Source organism: Phacochoerus africanus, chromosome 2, assembly GCF_016906955.1.
Source record: "Phacochoerus africanus isolate WHEZ1 chromosome 2, ROS_Pafr_v1, whole genome shotgun sequence".
NCBI lineage: Eukaryota > Metazoa > Chordata > Mammalia > Artiodactyla > Suidae > Phacochoerus > Phacochoerus africanus.
Window position 1 is genome coordinate 188811842 of NC_062545.1, and position 18169 is coordinate 188830010.

The 18169-nt window shown below is 36.7% G+C and overlaps 1 protein-coding gene across 2 annotated transcripts in view; it reads left to right on the top strand.

The window, feature by feature from the left end:
- The window catches only part of NAA30 (N-alpha-acetyltransferase 30, NatC catalytic subunit), a 32591-nt gene extending 14890 nt beyond the window's left edge, over window positions 1-17701 (top strand). The window contains exon 5 of one of the 2 annotated variants that reach the window (XM_047767435.1): window positions 4111-7542. In XM_047767435.1, coding sequence (XP_047623391.1) covers window positions 4111-4248 — 138 coding nt within the window. In that variant the 3' untranslated portion in view covers window positions 4249-7542. Of the gene's footprint in view, window positions 1-4110; window positions 7543-16998 lie in introns of those variants that run through there. The other variant, XM_047767436.1, reaches the window with a different exon arrangement.
- Window positions 17702-18169: the final 468 nt, after the last annotated feature.

Below are 18169 nucleotides of genomic sequence, written 5' to 3' on the forward strand. Positions count from 1 at the left end.
TAAACTGTAAGGGTTTTTTGGCGGCATAGATTGGCCTAAAGAAGTAGGGAGTTCCCGCTGTGGTTCAGCAGGGTAAGAACCTGACTAGCATCCATGAGGATGTGGGTTTGATCCCTGGCCTCGATCGATGGGTTAATGGTCTAGTGTTGCCGTGAGCTTGTATAGGTCACAGACACGGCTGGGATCTGGCATTGCTGTGGCTATGGTGTAGGCCAGCAGCTGCCATTCCGATTTGACCCCTAGCCTGGGAACTTCCATATGCCGTGGGTGCAGCCCTTAAAAAAAAAAAAAAAGGAACTGGATATAAAAAGCCTGGGTTCTAGATAGTATAGTTGTGTGATTGTAGGAAGGTCATTTAACTTTTTCTCATCTGTCTCTTTGTCTATGCAGTGTGATGGTAATTCTGATCTTAAAGAGGGATGTTACGAAGCGCAATAAAATTGTTCAATCAGGAATATCAGTCTGAGGCCTCTGAGGTGCTAGACAATAAGCGAGTGCTTGCTCTCCCTCCAGGAGCTACTAGCCCCATAATATTAAAAAAGTTTTTCCAAACTTTAATAGTTTGGCTCATCCTTTTTTTTAATTTATTTTTTATTACTCAATGAATTTATTACATTTATAGTTGTACAGTGATCATCACAGTGGCTCATCCTGACAATGGTTTGTTCTCGAGAGAATGCATAGAAATTCACTGTAACCCTTTTTTTCTGTTTAAGTAGACTTCAACTTGGCCAGGTTTCTTTAGGATTAAAATAACCTTATTATCCTTTGGCTTTGTATGTAATACTCCCATGATGTGGACTAAAACAATAGGTTTATGGTGAGTTTCCATTATAAACCCAGGTTCTCTTTTAATGTATTTATAAGAATTTCAATAATTCAGTAAAAAGTAGTACATTTTGGTGGCATTTTCCATCATGTCAAATAATACATGATCTCTTTGGAGAATATGAGTGTTGTGAGAGGATCTTTTCATTTTAACCAAGGTGTTAGCCCTTTGTGTAATGTTATTCTAAGTAATTGGGCTTTATTTTGTTAATCTTTTAGGATGCCAGCAAACCTGAATTCAACTCATAATTTACACCTCATGTGTATTTTTGTAGCCATAGTTAGCCTCAGATGTATTTTGACTATTTTAGGTTGCCAGGTATTAATGAATTTGGACTTAGATCCCCTTCATCATTTTAGAGCTCCCATTCGCTGCTTTGTTGTATTTCAGGAAACAATCAGAGGTACAGAAGAGTAGATATTCTTTAGCCCTACTTCAGATTTGGAGTGTGATCTATTCTTGTTCTTCTGGTGGCCGAGGGTTTCATTCACTTGTAAATTGGAGATATATCTATTTCATAGACTTATTGTGAAAATGACAAATCTATGAAATATGACATAATGCATGTGAAATGCTTTATTTAGCACTTAGTAAACCTTCAATAAATATTATTTTTTTTACACTCACTTTACTTTTTAGTTCTATGAAAGCAGTCCCAAATTTTGAATTGTTGCAGTTTTATTGCTTCTCATATTGTTTTGATTTATTGTTTTAGCTGTAATTAGGTGCTGGCCTAAAACAGAATGCTAGAAATTACTCAAGAGAATAGTTCAAAACTGGTAAATTGCACTGACCAGATTGGAAGGTGGCATACATGGTTTTTTTTTTTTGGTCTTTTTAGGGCTGTACCCCATGGCATGTGGTGGTTCCCAGGCTAGGGGTCTAATTGGAGCTGTAGCTGAGGGTCTGCACCACAGCCACAGCAATGCGGGATCCAAGCTGTGTCTCTGACTTACACCACAGCTCACGACACCACTAGATCATTAACCCACTGAGCAAGGCCAGGGGTCCAACCTGCGTCCTCATGGATATTAATCAGATTCGTTTCTGCTGAACCACAGAGGGAACTCCACATTTTTTTTTTTAATGGCCATACCTGCAGCATATGGTAATTCCCAGGCCAGGGATGGAATCCGAGCCACAGCTATAGTCTATGTTGCAGCTGTGGCAACCCTAGATCCTTTAACCTACTGCAGTGGTCTGGGGATTGAACCCATACCTCTGCAGTAACCGAAGCAGCTGCAGGATGTATGTAATTAACAAATGTTTAAGAGCCGTGTGTGTAGGGTAGTGTGTTAGGTGCAGAGGAAACAGCTGTGAACAAGGTACCCATGATTGCTGTCCTTGTCGGGCTCACCAGCTCAGAAAGATGTCATCCTCATCCACTGCTGAATGAGAGTGCAGTTGAACTGGGAACAGTGCAAAGTGCTATAGGGAAAGGAATACTTTACCCAGTCAGGAAGTGACATGCTAAGGCCCAAAGCAAAAAGAAGACTGTAAGAAGAGCATTATTACAGCAGAGAAAATGGTTTTTGTGAAAGGTTTAAGGTGGGAAAGATAATGGTGGATTCCAGAAACATAAAAGTTTACTGTTGATCATGGTGAACAAGGAAGGGAGACCTAAAGCATAGTTAGCAAGCTAGGTAGAGGCTATATCTAATGGACTTTAAGTCTCTATAGATTGCTGTTAGATTGAGGACTTTTTCTAGAGTACAAAAAGGTGTCAATAAATGGTTTTAAGTAGGGAATTAACAAGAGCATCACTGTACATTGAATAGGAGACCTTTTGAGTTAGGAGGTTCTTGTATTTACAATGAAAGTTGATGGCAGCTTAGACTAGAATGTTATCAGTGCGGATAGAAAGAAGAGGATCGGTTTGAAAGAGATTTAAGAGAATTGAAGAACTCAGTGTTTGGATGTATGTAGTGGATGAAGAGAGAAGAGGTGCAGAGATGACTCCCAGGTTGTAGCTTTGTGGCATTGATGGGATGGAGATACTGTTACTGATGTGTGGAATTGTAGAGGGTCATGAGTTCAGTTTTGAATACGATGAGTTGAAGTACAGTCTTCTATTATTTATATCTGATGCTTGAATTCTTGTCACTTTTTTTATAGCTTGCAATAGAACAGAATGAGGCTTAACTTGGGCCCTTGTTTAATTATACTTTGCCCTTCTTTTCCATTTCAAACACCTGAGGATTATGACATCCTAGCAGTAACTATGGCTCACTATGTTGATTCTCAGTGAGGTAGGTTGAGAATCAATAGAAAGGCAAATAGAGCTATGTATGTAAAAGTTGGGAGGATGGGATAGCAGTTGGTGGAAGAAGGTAGAAATAAATTAGAAGAAAATCACATAATATTCAAAAGTATCAGTTCTTTATTGTCAGGGCCACTGATTCAGTAATATTTAAAAAGACCCAGATAGAAGTTAATACTTTGTGTTCCTCTTTTAGCGTTGATATCCATAATATCTGAACAGTGGTTCTCAATGTAGTCCCCTTACCAGCAGTATCCATATCACCTGGCAGTTTTTAAAAAATGCGGATTTTTGGGCTCTACCCCAATCCTGCTCAAAAATTCTGGAAGTGAGGTGCAGGTAGCCCTCCAGGTACTCTAAAGTTTCCTTGCCTTTGGTCTAGGTTTGGCAAACTTTCTCTGCAAAGAGCCTGGTGATAAATATTTTAGGCTTTGCAGACCACAAATCTCTTGTGCAGCTGCTCAACTGTTGAGAAAGCAGTCGTCATGTCAACCTTTGGGCACAGCTATGTTCCAATAAAACTTATTTACAAAAACGGGGAGTAGGTGCATTTGTTCCAAGGGCTATAGTTTTCAGACTCTGCTCAGTCTGAAAACAATAGTTTCAAGCATTTATTTTCTTAAACCTTTGATTATTCATTTTTTAGTTTTCTTCATCTTTTTGTCACACTTTTTTTTTAAAACAGGGAACTGATTCATTTTTTAGTATAAAATATATATTCTCATTGCTAAAAATTCTAAACATTTCACAAAAATCAGTAGAACAGAAAATGTTCCCTGTGTTCTCATCCCCTCTTGCCCTGAGAGATAGTTGCTTTTATAATTCTGGTGACTGTTTTTCTGGGTTTTTTCTGTACATCATTAATATTTATTGTTTTCACCATCAATTTAAAAACAATTAAATGCGGTCTGTTTTTGTTAAGTATTTGATCTTAACTGGTTATAAGTGAATTTCTTGCTATGAAATTATAAATTAGTTTCAAATACATAAAAATATAACTTAGTTTTCTCTTTTTTTGAAGGTTGTTTTGGAAACGGAAATAACGAATAAGTCTGCTTTGAAACTTTATGAAAATCTTGGTTTTGTTCGAGATAAGAGGCTGTTCAGATACTATTTAAATGGAGTTGATGCACTGCGGCTTAAATTATGGTTGCGTTGAGAAACTGACATCAAGGAACAACTTTCCAACCATGCAGAAACGACTTTTGCATGCAATGCAATTTGTACAGAATTGCTTTGCAGGTGGATTTAGTAATTTCCATGCAGCTCTTATCTGTCAGTGTCTCATTTGAGTGTCGCACAATATTTGTTGCACTTTGGCATGGCGCATTTGTTCTGAATTAAAAGAGGTCGTTTTAAACTTAAGGAGTTCTTTTGGTACCAACAAGATGTGCCAGTTGATAGCCAAGATTTATTTGTTCATTTGCAAAGTCTGGTGACAATGTTATTTACACAGTGATAATTTCATCACAGAACCAGTAAGTGGAACATGATTTTTGTTCCTTAAAAAAGCCAATGTAGATGGTAAAAATCTCTGAGTATACTAACATTTTACATGAAACCTGCCATAGTTTTCTGAAGGGGGTGGGGGAAAAGCTTCAATTTTAGGTTTTATTTTTTCAATATTAAATTTTCCATTCTTGAATATTGGTACCTCAGTGATTAGTGAATGAAAAATTGTTATGTAGGCTTGGGTGTATCTTACAAAGAGTAAAAGATAACAATTAAATTGCGTCTGCCAGTGCCTGTGTAGATAAGTATATTTGTCTCCATCTCTGGTTTTTTAATGCATGCTATCTTTTCCTTTTCTTTAAGGCCTTTGCAAGCAAACTCTTATTTTTATTTAAATTCTAAATTTGATAATAAATTATTTCAGATTTTTATAATTTGGATACTTTTTCCAGGTGAGTGATAGCGTGTTTTACTGTAGAAGTCCCTTCTTTCCTTACAGTAAGAAGTTGAATCTACTTGGAAAATCTTTGAGAAATAACTCGAAAGGGATGAGAAAAGTTAATGAAGCCGGGAATTGCTGGGTTTTGGATGCACTTTTTTTTGAGAGGGATTTTCGGAAAGAATAGAAAACTAATGTAAATTGGTATGATTTTATTTAATCAATTATTGCTAAACTGTGAGGAATAGCTTTTACAGAGTAGTTGGAACTTTTTTCCCCACTTGATTTGGATTCCCACTGCTTCCATTTCTTGAAATGCTTCGCTTTTTGTTCTTGGTCTTGAAAATAAATTTCAAGGTGCACTGTATCCATTTTAAACTGATTTTATTTTCTTTTCACTTATTTGTGCAAATTTGGGGGGGGGAGCTTTGCTTAGTTCCCAGAAAATCAAAAGGGAAAAATGGAAATATTTTTTTGTAATGAGTTCTATGGGTTTTCTTAATAGCCATCACCATGTTCATTAGTTCCATTGTGTTTTGGCCAGTCTGTGCAGTGTAACAAATTTTAAGGTCGATTGCTTTTAATTGAGTCAAGAAACTTGTGATGGATAATTTATTTGACTGGAAAACCTAGGTACCCATTTAAAAAAAAAAAAAGATTCATTCTCTGTGAAAAATGTTTTGTAGGAATCTATTGTTTTTTTTTCCTTTAATTTGGGTATGCTTTACTTCTGCTCTAGGATTTGGTTTGAATTTTATTTTATGGCTATAATTACTGTATTTTTAAAAACCCTACCTCCATTAACAGTTGGCAAAAGCCCCCTTTCAGGAAAGTTTGTTGCCTTATTTTTTTTTTTTTTTTTTAAGGGAAAGCTGCTCCTTGCTCAGTGTAGTGTCTTGAAAGTGAACATGGTGACAGTACTTTTAAAATAAAGGTACACAAATTTGGTGAAAATAAAATTTTCCTGTTGTTGATGGAGTCATTTATAGTTCTTATTTTTAAAGAAAACCTTTTCTTTCCATTTTATATTGCTCTTGAAAGTTTAATGGGCAGAATACTGGTTACATTAAAAATATGATGACCACACAATACTCAGCTTTCCAGCTGACCATTTTGAGTACATTTTTGGTCAAACTTCCTTTGGGCAATAGTATTTAGAGGAATATCAGTCATAGTGATGCTTCTGTCATTTTTAATATGGAGGGAATTGAAGTAATAAAATAGCTCAGTACTTTCATTATCAAATTTTATCTCACCACATTATATAACTTGCTGATTCTTAGGTAATGATTGTTGATGAGCATACATTTGCTTGGCTCACTAATGGGGATAGTTCTAAAGTAGATATATGCTAGATTTTTAGCTCAGCCATTAATTTTTGTGGCAGATTGTTAGTGAAACCATCACTACTTATCTTTTCACCCAGAATTGACCAGATTTTGCTTAAGTGTTTTAAACATGAACTTGACCATGTGATTGAAAAGTCAGATGGTTTTCATATTGTTCAACTGGTGTGTGTTGAATATCTGTGTCTACCTTATGTCTTTAATTGGGTGTGCAGAAACTGTTTACTTAAGTAGGCTAAAATTTCATCCTCTAGGTGTGATAACCCAGCACCAGAATTAAGTCTCCATTCCAGTTGAAGGAGCATCAAACATTAATTTACTTTTTGATATTGGGCTTTCATTTTTCTTATCTAATCTTAAAACAATTCCATTTAAAATCAATAGAGTTCACTTGACTAAAACTGAGCAAAATTGGTGCAACTTTCTTTTAACGGGGTGCTGCCTCTTTTAAGACTGACTGTACTATCCACTGACACTGGTTTGGCAGTTGGTACTGCTGAACATTTTAATATACATGCTACCATGAAGCTATATATTATAGGTATTGAAGAAGCTAACGGGTATACTACCATTTTTGATGTGTGGGCTGATTATAATTTCCCTTACATTAGAATGAAACTACTCTACTAAAGAAGTCCACAGATCATAAACCAGACAGTAGTTTTGAAGCCAACAAAATAAAGAAAAAGTTACTATTAAAAAATTGGCTTTAATATTTTCTGCCTCTTCCCCAAATTAACCCTCCCCATTTGCTCGACAAATCTATGTAAAGAAGTTTGTTTGTCACTTGTTTTAACTTTACCTTGCCCTGTGTTATGGTTTTGGCTGACATGTATAAGACTGGATGTGTATATTTATTATGGTATCTAAAAATCATGAAGTTCATCACTTTCCAGGAGCATAGATAAAAGCAAATTGGTAGTGCATCAGAGTTACTTTTCAGTGCACCATGTCATCACTAAAATGAGTGCTATAATGTTACAGGGCTTTCAGGTTTGTAAAAACATAACCATAAATTATATTGACGTCAGATATGAGTTGAGTATCTATAAACTATCACGTGTATCTCAAATATTGGACTGCTGTTTGATGACTGGATATTGCTGCATAATTTTCTTCTATTGTCCCATATCCTTTTGGAGAGAGAGATTTAATGGGATTTGAAATGTGCAAGCTGTCTAAATAAGATGCAGTCAAATAAAGTATGGTTAAGTTGTGTTTGCATTTTTCTTTTAGATGCAGCTGTGTACCTTTTTTTTGAGTTGTTTTTTTTTTTTTTTTTTTTTACCTACTGAGAAAAACAAAAAACACCCAGGCAATCTATTCTGTTCCCCACTTCCTGCCTCTCATCCAAGAGCTATTTGGAAGAAGTGATAAACAGTTGTTATCTCCCTCACTTTGTGTTCTGACAAAGTAAGTTTGAAAATGACAACATGAACTTGATTTTCCTAAAGGTATTCAAAGTTAGTCAGCTCATATATCATCTGTGAATACAAATGAGAGCATTTTTGCATGCATTGAACCAAAACCTCTTTTTTGTCTTTGTTCCATAGCAATTTATTCCTAAGACGGTTTTTATTTTAATTTACTTTTTTTTGGTTTATACTGAAGTAATGTTTTTTTCACCTTGGTAAGACCAAAGTAAAATAGAGCACTATCTAAAGGCTTTTTTCCCCATTCTTGTGAGAAGCTTTAAATGGTAGTTACGCATCCTTTCACATTTTAATATTTACGTATATTAGTGGAAGAAGAGATCTGTTTTAATCATGACTGCTAAATTACTTGCATCATGCATGCCAAATCCTCACTATGTTTTTTTTTATAGTCATGTAGTGAAAATATCTGAGTTCATGTTTTACTTAGGCCCTATATATGGAACTTAATACTTCATACATTGTCTAAATAAAAACCAGAAAGTTGATATTCTTTCACACATGTGAGCAGAGATCAGTAATAATCTGTAGCCTGGAGATATTGTGATGCTTTTAAACAACTTTTAAGAAAATGAGTTTAAAAAATTTCATAAGCATGTAGCACATTGCACTTTCTTCAGATTAGTGCTATCCAATAGCACTTTGTATGATAGAAATGTGTTCTCCAGTATGGTAGCCTAGTCACATATAGCTACTGAGCCCTTAAGAGAGGCTAGTATGAAGAACTGAATTTTTAATTTAATTGAAATTTAAACAGCCACATGTGGTTAATGGCTCCCATACAGGGTAGCTAGCTTAATATTTAGGCAGTAATAATTGAAAGCATTTTTTGAAAAGAATTTTTTAAGACTGGACTATGTATTGAACGAAATAGAAGGATCAGGATTAAAAATTGCCTCTGAACAGTATACTCTATGAAAAGTATAGCTACAGTATTTATGTTGACTATTTCATTAAAACAGTGTCACCACCTCTCTTCATGCAGTTGTGATGTAGCCCTTCTGAGAAAAGCTAAGCCCTTTCTGTTTTTATTATCTGGAAGTTCTTTGGGTTGCAGAGATATGCAGATTTCAAGTGCCAAAAATTGGTTTCTGATGAGACTGTCATCTTTTTAGCATTAAAACATTTTATACCATTAAAACCTAATAACTTCCCATTTTAGATGAATTTGAAATCATTTCACCTCTGAGAATTGTCATTTCTCCATTTTACCAGTGGTTAAACGAACATGGAGGCTTACCATGTTAATACTTTTTAAAATTCTATAAGATCCATTAGTGTCGATACAAAGGCAAGTGCCTTTGTTTCTGAGAGAACCAGATTAATTTTGCTGTGTTCTCTGGCTAGTGTGTCTGTCACCCTTGATTCTAGCAGATCATCTAGTACATCAGAAGAGCAGGAGTGGAGATGGGAAGCACCTGGCCAAAGGGCATGCTAGGCTTGCTAGGTAGGGTCTGGGAGCACTGCTGGGAAAAGAACTCAAGGCACACATTCTGTTGATATCCATGTTCAGTTTTCATATGAAAAGGATCCAGGGCTAACAAAGACCACCAAAGTGCCAAAATTATCTTCTACTAAAAAAATGTAAACAGTGGAGGGGTTGGGGTTGTGATGTAAGGTTTTGTTTTGTTTTGTTTTGTTTTTTAATCTAAGAAATATGCTCATTTTTAGTTGATGGTGGATTTTCATGACTACCTCTTTGCTGTATGAATTTATCAATTTTCTAATACCTCAATTTCCTGAGAATCTGTATGTATGTTTTTGTAAGTAAAATAATTTATCATATACTAGAAGAAATACCTGGCTTTTAAACAAATTGTATAATGACATTGTTACTGGATTTGTTACACAGTGAATTAATTTGCAATTTCTTAAAACTTAGCTACTTCTGGTCCCCTTGACTGAGGTTTTCTTGTTTTGTTTTGTTTTTATTTCTGTCTTTTTTTTTTTAGTAAACATAATCTTTAGTGAGATTTGTGTTCCAGGAAGTGTGTGCTCTCATTTGTTCATTTATGACTGCAAAGATTTGTATGTCTCTTATGTTGTCCTTTCATGCCAAAGAAACTCACCCTTTTAAAAAGTCAGCAGGTTGCACGAACTGAAAAAAATTTTGCCCCTTAAATAGGCATTCTTAAGTTTTATCTCCTGGAATTGAAATATTTTTCAAAGGAAAATATCTTCAATGTTTTAGTTAATCCAGTAGTAAAAATCTGTAAAATTGCATGTTGTTTCTAGGAAATGCACCAGTTCCATAGGAAACTATATTGAGAGCTTTACGGAACTGTGCTTCATTAAAATCTATAATTGTATGAAACTTAAAAGCTGATATATAAAGCAATCACTAAATTTAATGTATGTTTGTGAATTGCTTAGGGTTCAATGCCCTAATGTAGGGGATTGATCACTATCATCTGTAGGGCCAGATATCCTGTGATTTTTACATGTTTATTGATCATTTTAAGGGAGCTGAAGCTGCTGCCTTAAAGCTAAACCTGCTGCCTTAGACTTTGCTACCTCCCTCTCCAATCATGACTGTAAACAGTGACTCTGAACAGTCAGCTAGAGTTATACTTGATTTTTATTGTGAATGCTAATAAAATTTGTAAGTCCACCAAATATTGACTTAACTAGGTGAATGTAAATTGATTTCAACCTTGTCTTTGGCCACATCTACTTGATAGCCTATGATAATTTGAAAAGAAGTACATCAATATGGATGTGAGTATCGTGTTTGAGTTATTGTGAGAATAATTATTTTCTTTATATTTGGAACTTGGATAATGAGCATTCAGGGTGTTTGTTTCCATCCGAATGATACTGAGCAAGTTTCTTAATCTTTCTGAGCCTTTAGTGATAACTGCTTGATAAGCTTTGTGTGAAGAATAAATGAGATAATTTATGTGAATTCACCTTAACAGTGCCTAAGCCTAGTACATAGTAAATAATTAATGATAGCTATTATTTTATATATATATATAAATATATATATATATTTATATATATATTATTTATTTATATATATATATATATATATATTTATATATATATATATTTTATATATATATATATATAAAATATGGTATTTATATATACCATGGTAGTATATAGTAATTTTGTACTTTGGTATTGGGTTTTGTAGTACCATTTACAAGGCATCTACATATTATATTAGCTCTTATGAGAGTAGCAAGTGAAGAGAAAAACTTCGTCTCTATTGTGGAGAGTATTAAAATAGGTAAACTGAAGAGTGTAATGATCTTTCCATGTACTTACCAACCAGGCCCAATACCTGTGGTCAATCTGGATCTCTCCATTCCCCATTTTCCCTTGCAGTATTTTCAAAACAAATCCTAAAGATTATATTTTACCTATAAATATTTTAGTACTTATCTCAAATGGTAAGTTGCAATTTTTAGAAACAAAATCACAATATCATCACACACACATACATCCTTCATCATCATATAACTTATTAGTGCTCTGGCTTCTAGGAAATTATTTTTAGTAGCAGTGTTGAGATGCACAGGAAGTAAGGTAAATATAATGAATACAGAGGAGGTTACTCTTTCAAAGAGGGAAGATTTCTGTTACAGGACAGTAGACGAATTTGGAGGCACAAATGATTAAAGGAAAGAAGTAAGTGGAAAAATAGAGGTACAGTTGAAAATAGAAGGCTGTGTCTTGCATATCCCAAATACCCAGTGTCTTCTCATGGGCATAATAAGACACAAATGTTTATTGGGGGAAAATGGAGTAGATAAATATGGTGCATTTGCCAACAGTGGCAAATGACTTAAAAGAAGTTTGATTTTTGTTGTTGTTGTTGTTGTTGTTATTGTTGTTGTTGCTGTTTCTTGGGCCACTCCCGCGGCATATGGAGGTTCCCAGGCTAGGGGTTGAATCGGAGCTGTAGCCACCGGCCTACGCCAGAGCCACAGCAACGCGGGATCCGAGCCGCGTCTGCAACCTACACCACAGCTCACGGCAACGCCGGATCGTTAACCCACTGAGCAAGGGCAGGGACCGAATCCGCAACCTCATGGTTCCTAGTCGGATTCGTTAACCACTGCGCCACGATGGGAACTCCGGAAGTTTGATTTTTGAAATTTAATCAGCGAAGCATGGTAGGAAAGATAATTGAGCAGAAAAGAAACAATAGGTGGTAATATAAACAATTTTTTTTGGGGGGGGTCTTTTGTCCTTTTTAGGGCTGCACCCGCGGCATATGGAGGTTCCCAGGCTAGGAGTCCAGTTGGAGCTACAGCTGCCAGCCTACACCACAGCCACAACACCACCAGATCCAAGCTGCATCTTCGACCTACACCATAGCTCACGGCAACGCCGGATCCTTAACCCACTGAGCGAGGCCAGGGATCAAACCCACAACCTTGTGGTTCCTAGTTGGATTTGTTTTCTGCTGCACCACAATGGGAACTCCCATAAGCAAAGATTTTTGATAGAGATTGTTAAGCAGGAGAAGTTTTTTTCTTTTGGAAGAAAGGAAGGTGGGGAAGGGTAAGAACAACGCTGTATTCTAACACCCCAATATTGTGGTCAAAAAAGAGATCAATAGAGAAATAATTCAGATAAATTCATTACAGCCATCATCTGAATTTATAAATAAACATTTAATCACATGGCTGACTAGAGTTGCCATTAATGCCTAAAATCAGGAAAGGATCTGATGTAGAGTATGAGCTACAGAATTGTTCTCAAACTAGGGAGCCCAATTTTGCACCTGACCATAGATGCAGAACACTTGGACATCTTTGCCCAGCCTACTGAGTAGAGGGTCACTGTGGTCTGGACTGATTGTAGGATGCTTGTCACTGGGATCCTCTCAGCTTGGAGTGGAGAGACCTATGGTTAAAATTCTTCATTTGACAATGGAAGGCAGTAGAATGATAATAAATAGCATACAATGAGATTGCCTTCTGACAGTTTTCAGAGCAGTTTCAGCTGCTTTTACTCAATCTTTAGATCTTTCGAGATGGAAACATTAATGCTCAAAGTGCTTAAATGACACTCTCTGTCTAAGGTCACAAAGCAATGGTGAGGCTTAAACCCAGGTCTGAGTCTTCTAGTTTTCTTCCCATCATACTCCATGCTTGATGAAACCCAAAGAGAATAGAATCCAATGTATTTAATTCTGTTGGATAAAATTAAAATTTTAATGAATCCTACTCAATTCTTTAAATGCAGCTGTTTGATTCACCATGAAATTTAAATGCTCTCTTAAAATGTTTAATAGGTCTAATTTGTAAAATCCATTAAAGGATTTAGAATTAAGTGGTTTTCTTAACATCTAATTGGTTTCTAATAATTAGGTCTATTATATCGTTCAAGAATATCAATCACTGAAATTGATTTCTTCTTTAAAAACAAACTTTCTAAATATATTGTCCTATGAAAATTGAATCCTTTTATGTAATTCATTTATATTTAACATTTTCTAAACATTGTGTTTTATCATGTAAATTTTGCCATATTTCCAGTAAGCTTTTACTTTGTCTAATTTCAAATAATCCAATGGAAACACTTTTTCTGAGGGAAAGGAGTTCATAGGGGGAAAAAAAAACCCTACCAGATTATTAATCAAATTTGAAGTCTAATTAAAATATGTAGATATACTTAAAAACACTGCCAAGTCAGGTCATGTTAGTATTCTCTTTAAAGTGCTAAGCCTACAAAAATCAAACAGGAAATTACTTTTTGTATATATGTGTGTATACATGTGTATGTATATATATGTATATAATGGGTATATATGTGTAAATATATATATATATAATAGACCCTTTTCCTGGTGGCAAAAACTTGCTTTAATTAGAGTATCACCTGTTGGTGATACTATGTTAAATAATTAGTTTGGTCTGTAGAGCTTCCTTCAAATAAAGTAAAATAATTATATGCAAAACCAATGCCACTTAAAACACTGGACGGGGAGGAAGATCTCTATGAGAGAAAACGTTTGTTATTTCTTTTTTTCTTTTTCTTTTTCTTTTTTTTTTTGGCCATGTCCACCATATGTGGAAGTTCCCCGGCCAGGGATGGAACCTGCACCACAGCAGCAATCAGAGTGACAACACTGGATCCTTAACCCACTGTGTCACCAGGGAACTCCAACCTTTGTTCTAGAACCTTTTATGTGCAGAACCTTTTTGTTCTGCTCATAAAAATGGTGTAAATACTTACCTTTCAGGGTAGGGAATGTGGATTCCACTGGAGGGTAATTCCATGACAGTAGAGAATTCGTTCATGGCTGTATTTATTCACTGCCTAGAACAGTGCCTGGAGGAGTTCCCGTTGTGGCACAGCGGAAATGAATCCAACTGGGAACCATGAGGTTGCGGGATCTATCCCCAGCCTCTCTCAGTGGTTAGGGATCTGGCTTTGCTGTGAGCTGTGGTGTAGGTTGCAGACATGGCTCGGATCCCGTTGCTCTGTGGCTGTGGTGCAGGCCAGCAGCCATAGCTCCGATTTAACCCCTTAGCCTGGGAATCTCCATATGCTTCAGCTGCTAAAAAGCAAAATAAATAAATAAAAATAAAAGTAGAATAGTGCCTGGAACATAGTAGGCATAAAGTAAGTGCTTATTTCATAAATGTATTAATTGATACAGAATGCTTTTAAAGGTGCACAACAAAGTTTTCAGGCTTAAAGCCATCAAGGGCATCAAAGTTGTTATTGGCACACAATTAGTCTCTATGTGTTTCCCTCCCCCGCTTCTCCTTTGGACCCTACATTTTTCATGAAATATACATCTTCTTCTAATGTTCTTTACCTTTATATCATAAGGTCATAAGAGGTTATTTTCTGCCACAAGGCAGTAACTCTATTCAGTTATCCCTTAAACAATTACTCTGGGCCAGGCTGCTTGCTAGGCACTAAGAAGACAAAGACAGGTGAGTGGATTTTTTGGGGCTCACAGATCTACCTGAAGCTCTGTGTGATATACGGAGATGGTTTTTAGGATGCCAGAGATGTTGACCAGGCAAAAACTCTGCAGAATCAGTAAGCTCCTAAGAATTTTTCTTTCCGTTTTATTTTCCTGCATTTTTCAAATAGAAATAAACAAAGACCTACTGCACTTTTTGTGAATATAACGATTTTTTTCCCCCACAGTGTCAAACATTTAACTCCTCAGACACATAATTCCAGATACAATTAATCCTGAATTGTAAATTAGACCTGGGAATTTGAGCAAGAAAGTTTTATGGAAATTGAGAAATCTAATTTATATATTTTACCCAATGAACTAGTTTTTATAAACATAACACCGTTGGACACGTATTTTGCTTTAATGTTATTTATACATACTCTCAGTAATGAGGGAATAATTTCAGTGCTTTATAAGCAGCAGTGCTTTTAAAATATGCAGTGTACATTTTGAAGTTTTTCTAGTCTGTAGTTTAAATTTTCACATTCCTTGGCCATCTCATATGCCACTTCTGCCTTCCCCACCCACAGAACCTTGCCAGTTCAGCTATAAAATCAATGTGCTTGTAGAGCCAAGAACATGAACACACCTATTCAGTAAAAGCAGCCTACTGACAGCAAGGAGAATCAAGGCCAGAAAACAGCGTCTTTTTTATGTATAGAAAAATAGAAGCAGAGGGGATCCAGCAAGGGCCAAGAGTCTGGTTATTTAAACAGGCAGAAGAAGGGGAAAGAATATTAGCAGAGATTTTGTGGATTGAAATAAAGGTTTCTGAGTCCTAACCCAGAATGATCTTATTTTTCCAAAAATTCTAAAAAATATTATAAGGATATTATTTTTTTTCCCTCAGCCAGCAAAAACCATTACATCGCCTTTGAAAAACAGGTAGCTTTTTTGGCTAAATTTAGTTTGCCTTTTCCAAGGAAGAGATATGGTTGGCTTTTGTCAACCATATGTGTGAGTCAACCATATTTTTGGCTCAGTTGCAAAGTACTGAAGTCTCTTTTGAATGTGTGAGCCTCACTTTTGCTTTTTTGTTTTCAAATTTCAGGGATTTAACTAAATTAACTACTAGCTTATACATTTGGATACCTGGGGATGCTTGAGAAATACCTTAATCCTTCTGGTCCCAAGTCTGAGCATAGTTCCTGGAAAATGGCTCTGTGCCTTGGGTAGTCACTGGGGAGCCATGTGGCACAAACACTGAGGGAGTGGTAAAAGGTTGCCGGCATCAGAAGACATGATTAAGTTCCCAACCAGAACACACCATTTAGTCATTTGACCGATCTTATTGAGCACCTACTATGTGCCTGATATGGCACCAGTTACCATGGAAGAAAACCTCCACTCCTTTAGCATCAAATAACCTGTGAGGTGCAAGATAGCAGAAGTCCAGGAAGGGAAGAGAAAGTGCTAACTGAAAGCCTAAGGGTCCCTGGAGTTACCTTGGAGCAGATAGTCTTGGAGTAGTGTAAGTCCCCAAATTCAAATGGGGAGCTTGGAAACATAAGCATTCAGATATATGGTGAATCAGAGTTATGGAAGGTATTTTTTGAAAGGTTAACTAGGGAGCAAGGGAGAAGTTCTCTTCCTTGTAAGCACTTTAAAACTGGGCAATGCAAGTGATACAAATGTGGCTGGATCTTTTCAGCAGTCTAATTCTCTCTTTTCAGGCCATAATCACCCATTTGCAGCATCTATTTCTCCTCTTAAAAAAAAAAAACCTATAAGGCATTGATTTGTGCCATGGATTGTGTGTGTATGCACTCGAGCATATGTGTCTGTTGGAAGAGGTAGCAAAAGCAAAGATCCCTCTGACATAATCCTGTCACCCTTCAGGAATGAAAACCTTAATCTTCCCCAGTGCTGTGAGTGCTGCTGGCAAAAGGCCCTCAGCTGTCAGCTCCCTTCAGGAAGTACCTCAACCAAAAAGAGCTGCTTTACTCAGTGTTACACCCCTTCTCAGGACAGCCCATGTTCAAAGCCTAGCAGTCGTGGGCATGTAAAGGATTAGCTCTCTCACCCCAAGTCTAAAGAGCTACTTCAGTGTCAGAATTCCCCCTAAGATTGGCTGAGCCTTTGTGGAGGCTGCTGCTCAGCTTGGCTTCATTCTCCGCTCAACCCTGGTTCTGAGGGTACTTCCTAATAAACCTCCTGCCTGCTGATCTCCATCTCAGAGTTGGCTTTCCTGGGAACTCCATTTGCCACACACGGTGTGGCTGGAAGGGGTCACAGACTTGGACAGGTGCTCTTCCTAAACAGCTTCAATACTAGCCATCTTTGCATTTCTTCCCACTAGGGAATGATGGGACACTGCAGGCTGTGGCAGGAAGACCAGAGCTGCTGCCAGGCTCTCAAGAAGCACAAAGTAAGGACTCAGCTCAACTAAGTCTGAGGAAGAAAAGCACTGCTTGGGAATCAGAGAGATTTGGGTTCAAATCATGACTGTTTGACTTTGCATGGGTTATTTAAATACCTTAAGCTTCAATTTTCTCATCTGAAAAATAAGAATAATAAAATTTACTGCATACATTTGTGACTGTTAAATGACATGGGCTATATATAATGTACTTAAATTTATGGATACTATTATTGCTATTGTTATTACTATTATTAGTATTTAATGCTAAAATATTCAGAGTCTGTCTCACACAGGGGCACCAAGGGCAGAGCTTGGAGGTGGCACTTGAGGCATCAATCTGTCCAGCTCTCTGGGTTCTGGTAAATAAAAGGTAGAACCCAAATATAAGAATACACTGTAGTGGCTGCCAGCTGGTCTATGGAACCCATTCTCTGATCCTTTTGGACCTTGACCCCTATCCTGTCACCTTTGAGTCAAATGTGCCCACCAGAGTCTGGATATAATGTTCTACAACCTGAGGAGTCCTGTATGTGGGAATGACATAGAGAGACAAATACTGCATGGTCTCCACTATATGTGGAAACTTCAACAGTCAAATTCATAAAAGCAGAGAGAAGAGTGGTGGTTGCCAGAGGCTGGGGGTGGGGGTGGGAAATGAGGAGACACTGTTGGTGGGAATGTAAATTGGTGCAACCACTGTGGAAAACAGTATGGAGATTCCTCGGAAAACTAAAAATAGAATTACCATCTGATCCAGCAATCCCACTCCTGGGTATCTATCCAGAGAAAACCATGACTCGAAAAGGTACATGTACTCCAGTGTTCATTGCAGCACTATTTGCAATAGCCAAGACATGGAAACAACCTAAATGCCAACTGACAGAGGAGTTGATAAAGAAGATGCAGTACATATACACAATGGAATATTACTCGGCCATTAAAAGGAATGAAATAGCATTTTTAGCAACATGGAAGGACCTAGAAATTATCGTGCTAAGTGAAGTCCGTCAGACAGTGAGACACCAATATCAAATGCTATCACTTACATGTGTAATATAAAAAAGGGACACAATGAACTTCTTTGCGGAACAGATACTGACTCACAGAC